General features: G+C 28.4%; 2 protein-coding genes across 2 annotated transcripts; one reads left to right on the top strand and one right to left on the bottom strand.

Moving 5' to 3' along the window:
* The first annotated feature begins 697 nt into the window (after nucleotides 1–697).
* On the top strand, nucleotides 698–1771 carry LOC130896633 (cytochrome c oxidase subunit 4 isoform 1, mitochondrial-like). Its single transcript, XM_057804838.1, has 4 exons — nucleotides 698–798; nucleotides 1005–1223; nucleotides 1282–1474; nucleotides 1536–1771. The coding sequence occupies exons 2-4, from the start codon at nucleotides 1011–1013 to the stop codon at nucleotides 1670–1672; spliced, it is 543 nt and encodes a 180-aa protein (XP_057660821.1). The 5' UTR covers nucleotides 698–798; nucleotides 1005–1010; the 3' UTR covers nucleotides 1673–1771.
* A 621-nt stretch (nucleotides 1772–2392) lies between these two features.
* LOC130896625 (adenylosuccinate synthetase) lies at nucleotides 2393–13592 on the bottom strand. The gene is made up of 8 exons (XM_057804826.1): nucleotides 13200–13592; nucleotides 12824–12926; nucleotides 10670–10955; nucleotides 9821–10026; nucleotides 7403–7557; nucleotides 7073–7324; nucleotides 4311–4431; nucleotides 2393–4097 (listed from the first exon to the last, which is right to left on the bottom strand). Exons 1-8 carry the CDS (start codon nucleotides 13362–13364, stop codon nucleotides 4042–4044), a joined length of 1344 nt encoding a protein of 447 aa, XP_057660809.1. The 5' UTR covers nucleotides 13365–13592; the 3' UTR covers nucleotides 2393–4041.
* Between the last annotated feature and the right edge of the window lie 221 nt (nucleotides 13593–13813).

The following is a 13813-nucleotide window of genomic DNA, read 5'->3' as shown; positions in this document are numbered from 1 at the left end:
TGAGTTTTTTTAGTAGTTTTCATTTGCAGTAAATCAACAATATTAATATTAAAGTTGAAATATTGCAAAAATTTTAAAAAAATTATAGCTTATACTACGTACCGGTTAATTATGGAAGAAACAACGAATGAGTTGTGACAATTTTTAGAATTTATCGATAAACATTTAAAAAAGTACACTATACACTCAATACTTTATTTTTTAGTCTTAAAAATAAATAAAAAAGACTTTATTAATTCAATTCTTTAAAAGTTTTGTAAACACTAAAAATACATTTTGACATTATGTCACCTGTCATCAGTAGAAGACGAGTTTTCAACGTTCTCCAAATTATACTAGTTCTATGTACAACGATTAGAAAGAACGTAAATTTTCAACATATTTTCATAAAAAACACCATTGTTTATCTAAAATTGCAAATATACTCGAATTAAATCATAAATATACAAAATACAATTTTATAGTATGTGACCTGTCATCAGTAGAAGGAGAGTTACCAACAGTTTCCAAATTTATCTAGTTCTATGTAAAACAATCAAAAGAATAGTAAGAAGAGGCGATTTTTAATTATATTCTAACAAACAGCTTCATTGTTTATTTGAAATTGTGAATAAACTCGAACTAAATTAAATTCATATGAAATTTCGCAAAGAAATAACTAAAAAGCATCTACGAAGACCAATAAAAAAGAGGCCACATTTCGTACTAATTGAAAGCTGTCATTTGTCAATTTCGATCTTTAAAGTGATCGTAATTTTAACTAAAAGCCATTTTGTAACTAGTGTATAAGTGAAAATTGTAAGTATTTACTTTATACTAAATAAAAAATTATTTCCTGATACTATTTATGACTTAATTTGTGAATTATATTACCTTCACTTAACATTTGCTCTAAATCAGTAACCACATTTATCTATAACTGTTTACGTAATACGAACGTGAAGTGGACGTATAACCCAATTTATGTAATAATTCATAGTTTATATTATTTCTTGTTCTTTGAGATTAATATGGCAACCGCCTTACTTGCTTTAACCGCAAGAGCGATTAGACATGTCCCAAAAAACGTTGGACAAACCTCTGCCATGAGCAGCTACGCTAGAACTCTAATTGGAAAAAGAGAAATTGTGGGTTACGGATTCAACGGCGAGCCAAGTTACGCCGACAGAGCAGATTTTCCCTTACCAGCAATTAGATGGAAGGAACCAAACTCCGATATACTAGTAAGAGTTTTAATACAGACAGGAATTTCATTAGTGAGCCGTTTTAATTCCATTTCAGGCTTTGAGAGAAAAGGAGAAGGGCGATTGGAAGAATTTGAGCATAGAGGAAAAAAAAGCTTTGTACAGGGCTTCGTTTTGTCAGACTTTTGCTGAATTTAAAGCTCCCACTGGGGAATGGAAATCCGTTATTGGTTTAGGATTGGTCATATTATCCGGAGCTTTCTGGTTGTTTTACTTCTATAAAGTTTTTGGTAAATTTATAACAAATGGTTTTAAAGCATTGTTTTTTCTATCTGCTTTATTGGTTTTCAGTTTACAGTCCTCTACCTGCTAGTTTTAACAAAGAAAATAGGGAAGCACAATTCAGACGTATGATTGATTTGCAAGTCAACCCTGTACAAGGTCTGGCTTCCAAATGGGACTACGAGAAGGATGACTGGAAGAAATAGATTTTATTGGGGGGAAATTCCGATACCTGTGAAAGGATCGCTAGCGTTTGACAGCCACTAGCTTTTCTTTTTTTTATTTAAATAAATGTTAGTTATAAACTGTATTACAACTTATTTAAACCTCACCATGTTATGATGATACCACATATAAGCTCTGATTTTGAAAAATGATACATACTTGAGTATTAATAAATTTTTCGTTATTTATTTGTCGTATTTTTACTAAAATTAATAATAAAACTGTTGAAAGGTAAGTTTTATAAGTAGAAGCATCTAAACAAGTCCGACCCTGATCTTATTTATATATCATAGGAGCTAGTCCAACCCTATTCTAATTTACTATGAGCGCTTAACGTTTGAGCTAATCCAGATCTGATTTTCTTGAATTTTTTTGTTAAAATATATAATTTTTGAGATACAATGTCAATACTTGGTCTAAAGGTATCTGGATCTTATGATCACGATTTTTTTAAGACTGGCAACGGTGAACTCTGACGTAATTTGATATTAAGTTAGGTTACGTTATTTTTGACTGTATGGTAGACCTATTGCAGCGATTGTAAATTCGTTACGAACTGATTCGGAATCGATTCTAAATTGTTTCGCTAACAAAGTCGTGCGATGTTGCCGCATTTGTTATAAGAAAATCCTTGGTGATCAGATGTTAGTTTAGAGGACAAAATGTAGTGGTAGGGTTTCGATATATGAAATAAAAATCGGTTTTGGTGTACTGGTATTTATTCAAAATATGTATAAGCAGTATAATAACGAATATATTTATTGCGTTAACAAGTTGTGCTTGTCGAAAGCTTTTCCCAAATCAACAAAACAATGTTTTAACAAGTTTGGTATATATTGTATATAAAATTTTGAAAAAAAAAAAGAATAAACGCAAATTTGTGCTTTTTTCATGAATTGATTATTCAGTGCGGTTTTTTTGTATTTTTCTTGGGGGCCCAATTTACAACGTTTTTCTATTTATTTGTTTTAAATTACAAAAATTTAAATAATTTTTAATAATAAAATTAGAATATTGAAAATTTTCAATTAACTCAAAAAAGATGAGAAATTTGTTTATTCATTGTATAATAGGTGAGGGGGTCACTAAAAAAAAATCAGAAAATAGATAAAATTTTTATATTGTGCTCTTTTCATGAATTGTTCATTCAGTGTAATACTTTCCATTTTTCATGGGGGCCCAATTTACAAGGTTTTTCTATATATTTGTTTTTAATTACAAAAATTTAAATAATCAATAATAAAATTGGAATATCGAAAATTTTCAATTGACTCAAAAAAAAATGAGAAATTTATTTATTCAATGTATAATAGTTGAGGGGGTCATACGAAAAAAAAATTGAAGAAAACCTGAAAATAGATAAAAATTTTCATACTGTGCTCTTTTCATGATTTTTTTAATTAGTGCGGTAATTTTTTTCATGGGGGCCCAATTTACAAGGTTTTTCTATATATTTTTTTTAAATTACAAAAATTTAAATAATTTTTAATAATAAAATTAGAATATTGAAAATTTTCAATTAACTAAAAAAACGTTGAGAAATTTGTTCATAATATAATTGGTGAGGGGGTCACTAAAAAAAAAATTAAAAAAATCTGAAAAAACATAATTGAGTTAAAAAAAACGATTTTTTTCAAATATACGAGAATAATTACTTTATCCATAATATACCGGGTGTTCAATTTAAAAAATAAAACGAAACAATCGAAATTTAGGAATTTGTTAAAAAGAATTTTGTATCAATATACAGAGCGTCGAATTGAAAACTATCGAAATAGATATTTACAAGCTTGTTCTAAATCACAATATACAGGATGTAAAATTTGTAACTGTTCTTGAGAAATAATTTTATTTTTGATATATAGGGGTTTAAATTTGAACGTTTTTAATAAAATTGTTTTGAAAAATGATCGTATAGGGGGAAAATAATATTTTTTTCTACTACAAATCAAGATATTTGGTTTTTTAATACTTGATTAGATTATGTGGCAAAATGTTAAATACCTATAAATGGAAAAAATTATTAAAACCGTCGCCAATTACATTTTTAGTAATTTAAATCATCACTTTAACGAATTATAGGGCATAAAAGTTGGAAATTCAATTACCAAAAATATTTAAAAAAAAAAAAAAATTTTGTAGTATTTTTCAATATTTTGAAAAATATATGATAGGGAAGAAAACGTCTTCCCTCTTCTTCTTTTTTATAAATATGAAGAAATATTGAAATGTAATTGTAAAAATGACGGTATTAAAATAAGTACCGAATCACTGCGGAAGTGTTTAAATGAAAAATTCACATTTAAAGCTTAAAATACAGAAATTACAATTCGACTAAAATTCAAATTCACTAGTCCTGAATCGTTATAATCGATTCTCTGCTTTTCCCCACTCCTATCCATTTAACTGTAAAATAATACAAAAAAAATCATTTTTTAGACATTTTTTTATATTTTTCTTGATAAATAGTCTTGATTTTAGTTGAAAAAATTTCAGTTCCAATTTAATCTTCAATTTTTTTATATAAAAACGATTTATTAACAAAAAAAAAAATAAAAAAAATCTAATTTTTGATATATTATGTATTAATTAATTAAAATAATCGTAATATCCATTTACCTGGAACATTTAATAAATCCTCTATTTTATTAACATAATTTTTGGCTTGTTCCGGTAACTGACTAAATTCCCTCACATCCTCCGTACTCTTCTTCCATCCAGGCATCGATATGTATTCAACCTAAACATATTTACAACATTTTTTCACATATTCCAATAATACCGATACAAAAATAATCAACAAACTTCACTCAATTCTTTTATATTATCATAAAAACTCGAGTTACACGCCACGCCACGCCAACTTAAGGTGCCAGTAATAATTTAATGCAGTGGAAACTATAGTCTGACGGTTATCCAGCCGCACGCCACAAAAGTACGGAAGCTTCTAGACAGAAATCGTCTATTAGAGACCTTATAAAGTTTCTATAATGTTCTAGAATTATTAGAAGACTATATACAAGTATTCCGGGTGTAAATAAGTGACATCTAATGTCGAGTATCGATTATCAAAGTGTTTTAAGTATAATAAAATTAAAATTTTAAGGGTTGCACAATTTGATTCATAAACTTCTTAAGCCGGTAAAAACCTTCAATTCTTTTCCGCTGGTTGTAATTCTGAATTTTCACATTCCAATTTGATTCTAAACCTCAATAACATCATCAACACATTTTTTGTAACTTTCTACTATGAGTAACTGCCTCTTCGTGATAACTCTAGAACATTGTAGAAACTTCTGTATGTTCATTTCATTGCTCTGGCTCTTTTTTTCACCACCACAAGACTTGTAACTTTCTACTATGAGTTCCTGCCTCTTCGTAATAACTCTGGAACATTGTAGAAACTTCTGTATGTTCATTTCATTGCTCTGGCACTTTTTTTCACCACCACAAGACTTGTAACTTTCTACTATGAGTTCCTGCCTCTTCGTAATAACTCTAGAACATTGTAGAAACTTCTGTATGTTCATTTCATTGCTCTGGCACTTTTTTTCACCACCCCAAGGCTTGTAACTTTCTACTATGAGTTCCTGGCTTTTCGTAATAACTCTAGAACATTGTAGAAACTTCTGTATGTTCATTTCATTGCTCTGGCACTTTTTTTCACCACCCCAAGGCTTGTAACTTTCTACTATGAGTTCCTGGCTTTTCGTGGTAACTCTAGAACATTGTAGAAACTTCTGTATGTTCATTTCATTGCTCTGGCACTTTTTTTCACCACCCCAAGGCTTGTAACTTTCTACTATGAGTTCCTGGCTTTTCGTGGTAACTCTAGAACATTGTAGAAACTTCTGTATGTTCATTTCATTGCTCTGGCTCTTTTTTTCACCACCACAAGGCTTGTAACTTTCTACTATGAGTTCCTGCCTCTTCGTAATAACTCTAGAACATTGTAGAAACTTCTGTATGTTCATTTCATTGCTCTGGCACTTTTTTTCACCACCCCAAGGCTTGTAACTTTCTACTATGAGTTCCTGGCTTTTCGTAATAACTCTAGAACATTGTAGAAACTTCTGTATGTTCATTTCATTGCTCTGGCACTTTTTTTCACCACCCCAAGGCTTGTAACTTTCTACTATGAGTTCCTGGCTTTTCGTGGTAACTCTAGAACATTGTAGAAACTTCTGTATGTTCATTTCATTGCTCTGGCACTTTTTTTCACCACCCCAAGGCTTGTAACTTTCTACTATGAGTTCCTGGCTTTTCGTGGTAACTCTAGAACATTGTAGAAACTTCTGTATGTTCATTTCATTGCTCTGGCTCTTTTTTTCACCACCACAAGGCTTGTAACTTTCTACTATGAGTAACTGCCTCTTCGTGATAACTCTAGAACATTGTAGAAACTTCTGTATGTTCATTTCATTGCTCTGGCACTTTTTTTCACCACCCCAAGGCTTGTAACTTTCTACTATGAGTTCCTGGCTTTTCGTGGTAACTCTAGAACATTGTAGAAACTTCTGTATGTTCATTTCATTGCTCTGGCTCTTTTTTTCACCACCACAAGGCTTGTAACTTTCTACTATGAGTAACTGCCTCTTCGTGATAACTCTAGAACATTGTAGAAACTTCTGTATGTTCATTTCATTGCTCTGGCACTTTTTTTCACCACCCCAAGGCTTGTAACTTTCTACTATGAGTTCCTGGCTTTTCGTGGTAACTCTGAACATTGTAGAAACTTCTGTATGTTCATTTCATTGCTCTGGCTCTTTTTTTCACCACCACAAGGCTTGTAACTTTCTACTATGAGTAACTGCCTCTTCGTGATAACTCTAGAACATTGTAGAAACTTCTGTATGTTCATTTCATTGCTCTGGCACTTTTTTTCACCACCCCAAGGCTTGTAACTTTCTACTATGAGTTCCTGGCTTTTCGTGGTAACTCTAGAACATTGTAGAAACTTCTGTATGTTCATTTCATTGCTCTGGCTCTTTTTTTCACCACCACAAGGCTTGTAACTTTCTACTATGAGTAACTGCCTCTTCGTGATAACTCTAGAACATTGTAGAAACTTCTGTATGTTCATTTCATTGCTCTGGCACTTTTTTCACCACCACAAGGCTTGTGGTTATAATGTCCGGTTACAATAAGCTTCTTTTAGAAACGATATGTCAACAAATAGAAGATGTAACCGTTAAAAGGCGTGCGGCTGTTTACCCGTCATATAAATACACGTGCAGAAGTGAGTTAAGTAAACAAATGTCAAATTACGTCATTTAATGTGATGAAAATGAATATTTCGAAAAAGAAAATGTGAATTATACAGTGAATAGTTGAAAATTTGTATTAATAATAATTATTCGATTGTATTTTTGGAATGTTACCTCGACTTCGGCTAAATCTGCTGCAGTCGAAGGAAAATATTCGATTTTCTTTCCTCTCAAATTATATCCTACGGCTAATTTTATTTCCGGTAAACTGTCCAATATATCCAATTTGGTGAGGCACAAAGCGGTATAGCCGTTAATCATGTTGGTATATTGTAATAATACGATGTCCAACCAACCGCAGCGTCTTTTCCTTTTGGTAGTTACGCCGATTTCACCTCCTCGCGATTGCATCAAATCTCCAATCTCCTAAAGGAACAGAAAAACAAAGGGGGGAAAGGAAAAATTGGGGTTAATTATTTGACTCATTATTCGAGATAATCTTACATCTTGTAATTCTGTTGGGAACGGTCCGTCTCCGACTCTCGTCGTGTAAGCTTTAACTACTCCTATAACGTCTCCTATTCTATGGGGGGATATCCCCAAGCCGGTGCAGACGCCACCGACGCTGCAGTTTGACGACGTTACGTATGGGTACGTACCTAAATTGAATTTGATAATTTACGGTTCGGAATATTCACTGACTAGTTAATTGTATGGTGAAAGGACTTGTTGTAAGGGAAAAGAAGAATGACATAACCTCTTTATAATGTTGAATGGAATTTTTCTTTGAAATATTTGATGTTTTTTATGTTGTTGTGATTTTGATGTATTTAATTATGTGGTAAAATTTTTTTTCGTATATTTAACACGTTTACTGCCTGTTACAGGATAAATCGGGGGGTTGTTTAACTTGTCCAAGAGGGTTAATTTCATGTTTTAATTAATAAACAGTTATTAACGATTTTTAAAATTTTTTTTTTATGATTTTATCATTATTTTATTTTTTTTTCTGGATTTTTTGATTTATAATTTTTTTTCAAATAGTATTTTTTGAAATAAATAGAAAATAAAATACGTTAATTTGAACTAATGTATAAAAAAATTATTAAAATTGAAATAAGATAACGGATAAATGATTTATGTTTATAAAAACAAAAAAATAGTCAAGAAAATGGATAAAAATTCCCAAAAAAAGAGAATAATTGGAAAAATTTGATGATTTTTTTTAATTTACACCATTTTAAAGAATAATTTTAATTTTTAACATAATTTAAGAGAATTTATTGAAAAAAATAAAAAAAATGATTTAAAATTGAAAAAAAATAGAAATTTTTAACAATTTCCTTAATTTTTTATCAGTTTTAAAGAATAATTTTTATTTTTAACGTGATTTTTCGAAAAATATTGAAAATAAAAATATTCAAAAAAATTTGAAAAAATCATCTAAAATATAAAAAATTGAAAGCTTCCTTGATTTTTAGTCCATTTTAGTATTTAATTTTTATTTCAACGTGATTTGTTGAAATGTATTGAAAATTGAAAAAAATTATTCAATATAAATAAAAAAAAAAAAATTTTCTCAATTTTTGTTAATTATGAAGAATAATTTTTACTTTTTACGTGATTTGTTGAGACATTGAAAATTAACAAAATTTATTCGAAAAAAATTTAAAAATGTTTCAAAATATAAAAAATTGGTAAATTTTCATTAATTTCCTTGATTTTCAGTCCATTCTAGTATTCAATTTTTATTTTTAACGTGATTTGTTGAAATATACTGGAAATTAAAAAAAATATATTTAAAAAATAAATAAAATTAATATTAAATATAAAAAATTTGAAATTTTCAATGTTTTTCTCAATTTTTTGATCAAATTTAAAGAATAATTTTATTTATTTTTAACGTGATTTATCGAAATATATTGAAAATTAAAGAAAAATATCCACAATATAAAAAATTTTAAATTTTTTTATTAATTTCCTTGATTTTTAGTCCATTCTAGAATTCAATTTTTATTTTAACGTGATTTGGAAATTGGATTGGAAATTAAAAAAAAATAAATAAAATTCATATTAAATATAAAAATTTGGAAATTTTTAATAATTTCCTCAATTTTTAATCAATTTTAAAGAATAATTTTATATTTAACGTGATTTATCGAAATATATTGAAAATTAAAGAAAAATAATTCAGTTTTCCTTATTTTTGGTATATTTTAATGATTAATTTCTGTTTATTGAAATATAATGAAAATTGAAATTAAATGTATTCAAAAAAATAAGAAAAGGGGGACAAAAAAATAAAAAATTAGAGTATTATAGTTAATTCTTCGATTTTCAGAAAATAAATAATAAATAATCAACATTTATTCAAGAAAATTATCTAAAAGGTGAAAAATCGGAAAAATAAAAATTATTTTCTTTATTTTTCATTAATTTCCATAAGTATCATTCGTTTTTAAAAATAATTATTAAAATAAATTAAAAATAAAGAAAATCTGTACAAGAAAAAAATGAGAAAAATATAAATAATAAAAAACGTAAAAAATGTGAATAATTTCGTTAAATTTTCATTTATTTTTATAATTAATTTCTATTTCAACATTAATTATAAAAAAAAATTAAAATTTATTAAAAAAAATTAATAAAAAGTACAAAAAGCCAAAAACTTCCAACAAATAAAAAATTTTATTTTCAATTTTCATAAAGATTGTTTAAAAAATAGATTAAAAATATTAATTCTCTACATTTGAGAAAAAATTTGGCATAATTGAACAAAAAAATAATAAAATAAGTCAATTAGGACGTAATTTTAAAAAAAATTAGAATCTCTCGAATTATTAATATATATTCGGCAGTGAACGTGTTAAAAATAATCAATATCGTTGCGTAATCGATAAATTTTTCAAAATATCTATTTACCAAAATCGATATCCAACATGGCCGCGTTCGCCCCTTCCACCAAAATTTTCTTTCCGCCTCTAACCGCCTTATCCAGATAAGAAACTGTATCTTTAACGAGAGGTCTGATTATTTCGGCGTATTCCTTGTACCGCTTCAATTCCGATTCGGTATCCACTTTCAAAGAAGGAAACATTCTTTGATACATATTCACCAAATCGTGAAATCTAAACATTCCAAATAACATATTTCCGTTCAATTACGATCATTTTTACGAAATTTCGCACAAACATCAACCAATAAAAACGGAAATATAAAAAAATCGCGACATAACCTTAAAATAAATAAGTTTTACGTCAAAAAACGTTATCAATTCGTTTAAATTGTCATTTTGGAATGACGTCACAACCATCCGCCATGTTGTCTTGGTTTCACTGTCCATTACAACACCAGCTGTTAAAAAGCACCACAAAATTTGTGGTGTGTCTATAAACAGTTGTAATGTATGTTTTTATCGCCCCTCGTATATAAATCGACGAGTTCGGTGACTTCTTATCATTATTGAACTGTATTTATCACTTTTTAGAAACATGTAATGTTTGTTTATAATTCTGCAGTATCCAGGCGGGCTATAAATGCTGATATTTAATAAACAAATGAAAAAAATTTCCTACGTGTTACTCTAACCTTATTTTTTCACGCTGCAGTTGCAAAATTTTATTAACAACATGAATTTATTTAGAAAAAATTCGTATAATACTTAGTTTTTAACAAAAAACTTGTTTATATATAAAATCTAATAATAAGTAAATAAAAAAAGAAAACTTGTACAATAAAAGTTTATATAAACAATTAAAATTGTTCACTAACCTTTTAGTGAAGTGTCCAAAGTTTCCAAGTAGATCCCCAACTCTGATTCCATTTCTGGTGGCTTTGGAAGAATAAGTCGGTCCAATACCTTTTTTGGTAGTACCTAAACCTTGACCTTTCTGGTTGTTTTCTTGTTCCTGCAATCCGTCTACTTGTTGATGGAAATCAAAAACGAGATGAGCTCTATCTGATATAATCAGTTGATCTTTCCACGTTTTCAAACCTTTCTTTTCGTTTTTTTCGATCTCATCGAACATCCCCGGTAGATGTATGACGACGCCATTGCCTAAAAATACGCATAGTTTTTACAACTGTTAACTATTTAACAATGGAAATGATTTTAAACTTGAAAAAATTGGTTAATTAAAATATCCGAACACGAAGTTTTGTTCTATCGTTTATTTTTTGTAAACTATCACATAGATTTAGGTATTTCAATTCAATGATTCACCAACATACACTCATCAAATAAGACGGTTTAGAAAACATAAACTTACCTTTCAACCTAATTAATCAAATTTTGATTTAAAAAATAACATACAAAATTTTCTGTAAATACAAAAAAACAGCAAGAAACACAATAAAAACAATTCTAGAACACGTGATTATGACAAATCGGCCATTTTGCCTTAATGACACATAAAATTTTTATTTTCCTTTGTTAACATGTATATATATCTTTTGTTTCAATTGTTTTTCGTATTTTTATTTGCCTTTATTTCGACGAATCGGACCTGGGATATCTCACAAATAATATTCAGTATGTTTATTTTACAATCATACATAAAGAAAGCCTTAATATTCGAAATCACTCTCTGTATTATTTGATCTTAAGCGGTGATGTAATGTACACCGATATAATGGAAATTATATAAACAATTTTGACCCCTATGCAGTGCGTATTAAAGGTCCCCGTTTCAAAGTTCCTAAACAAACATTTTTTCTGATGTCTGACAGTGCATTTAAATGGTTTCTTCTGTTAATCAAAAGGGGAAGAATTCGGAAAAATAATGAGCTATATCACTCAGCACGCGACGAAAAATTCAAAACAAAACAATAATGAAGCATTGTCGAATAAATTTGGATGAGATTAAGGATTTAAAAATGAAACATTCGCCAATGTTTACATTACAAATATTCCAAATGAAATTGTGAGTCACCGAACAAAGATGGCCGAACTGTCAATGACGTCATTCTAGAATGGTCCATTCTTAAGATTAGAAGAATAAGTTACAGCGTTGTCACGTTTCATTATATTAAATCCTATTCATAATTATGTTTTCCAAAATATGTTATTTCATTTTTTCGTCTATTACCACGTATAAAAAACATTTCTTAATATATCAAGATAATAATGTCAAAAACTAAATCGTTAATTATATTTTTTTGTGCTAACTTCATTAATCCTTGACCGTAAGTATAGAGAAAAATTTTAACCTTGGCAACGTGGCAGATATTTGTATTAATGTTTACAGTTATAGGCGATAATTATTACCTAAACAGTTTGTATTAAATAGTTAATTAATTAGGAAATAAATTATTACTTGTTGTATATTTTCACTAATAATGAAAATAAACAAAAATTTCAACCTATGTTACAATACTATTAACTTTTTACACTTGAATACATTTTAAAAGATTTACACATCACTAATTCCCCATTTCTAGGTTATTTTTTTAAAATATTTATTACTGGTTTCAACATCCAGTTTATAAATACAATTAAATCGATAATATTACACTTGTTTTTGTATTTAGAAAGAAATAACTCAACTTTCGAGTTATTTGGCACGAGTTTTGTTTTAAAATCACATGATTCAAAAACTAGTTAAAAAATTCAAGTCAAGTTGTTTAGAAAGTCGTAATTTAATATTTTTTTTATTGTAACACATGTAAAAGCCACTGAAAGGCGAATAATAACAGACAGCAATAATTAAAATATGTCACACTATCTTAATAGTCAATAAAACATTTTATACAGACAATAAAAACAGGTTTTACCCACAATTTTTATATACAATGATGAAACATATGAGTGATAAGAATTTGTAGATAAAAAACGATATAATTAGCATATAAACTTCAATATTATATAGGAAATTCCTAATTTAAACTGTACCTAAACCTTGTGAATTATTAAATATATGATCTTACCTATAATAGACTTGGTATTGGGATGAATAATTCCACTTGGAAGCAAGTGGAAATCATATTCAACTCCCTCAATGACTACAGTATGCCCCGCATTATTCCCACCCTAAAAATTTTAATAATTTCAACAAAAACGTAAATAATTACTCAAAAAATTAGAACACGCAGTATATTTTAATAAAATTTCAAAATACTTTACGACATTTATATACTGTTATATAATGCAATCAACAATGAAATATAAAACACCTGATTGTATTGGAAATCTAAACAAAAAACCCTCGTTAATTTTAATATCATATCATTCAACTAAATATTATCCAATACTTATTAAAAAATTATAGATAATATTGATTAATACGAAAAAAAATTCGCGTACCTGGCACCGACAAACCACATCTACGTCTTCGGCGAGCATATCCACTACTTTTCCTTTTCCTTCATCGCCCCATTGGGCCCCGAGAACTACAGTAACCTTAGTTTCAGTATCAGTTCTAGGTTTCTTTCTAGGCGAGCCGTTTAAGCCGTTTTTCGTGCTAGACATATTGACTGGATAGTATTTTTAGGAGTAAATGATATATAAATATAATAATGATGTGAAATATGCTAAATGCCACACTAACGGTTACCGTACTTCAGTGCTCACGACACAACACTAATGAACACTACAGATTAAATTCATATCTATTTCAAAATAGGAAACACATTTAAAATTTCAAGTACACATCATGTGAACGATACGGATAAGTGACGCAGAAGACGAAATAAAAAAGAAGAAGTTACGTCATTAAAATATTGACATATAATTAAAAGTACTGTTATTCCGTATGTATATCAAAAAAAGTATGATAAACTATTTTGAAAATGATGAAATTGATATAATATATTTTTATAAACTCTCTTTTATCTACATTTTTTATTCACACCGTTGAAACTTCGATATCATGTAGCTCACGATTATACTATATTGAGGCCATTAGTAGTAAGAGAAAA

The sequence above is a fragment of the Diorhabda carinulata genome, chromosome 7 (assembly GCF_026250575.1).
Source record: "Diorhabda carinulata isolate Delta chromosome 7, icDioCari1.1, whole genome shotgun sequence".
In the NCBI taxonomy this organism is placed as follows: domain Eukaryota; kingdom Metazoa; phylum Arthropoda; class Insecta; order Coleoptera; family Chrysomelidae; genus Diorhabda; species Diorhabda carinulata.
Note: the sequence above shows the minus strand (reverse complement) of the source record. Positions and strands in the feature narration are given on the sequence as shown.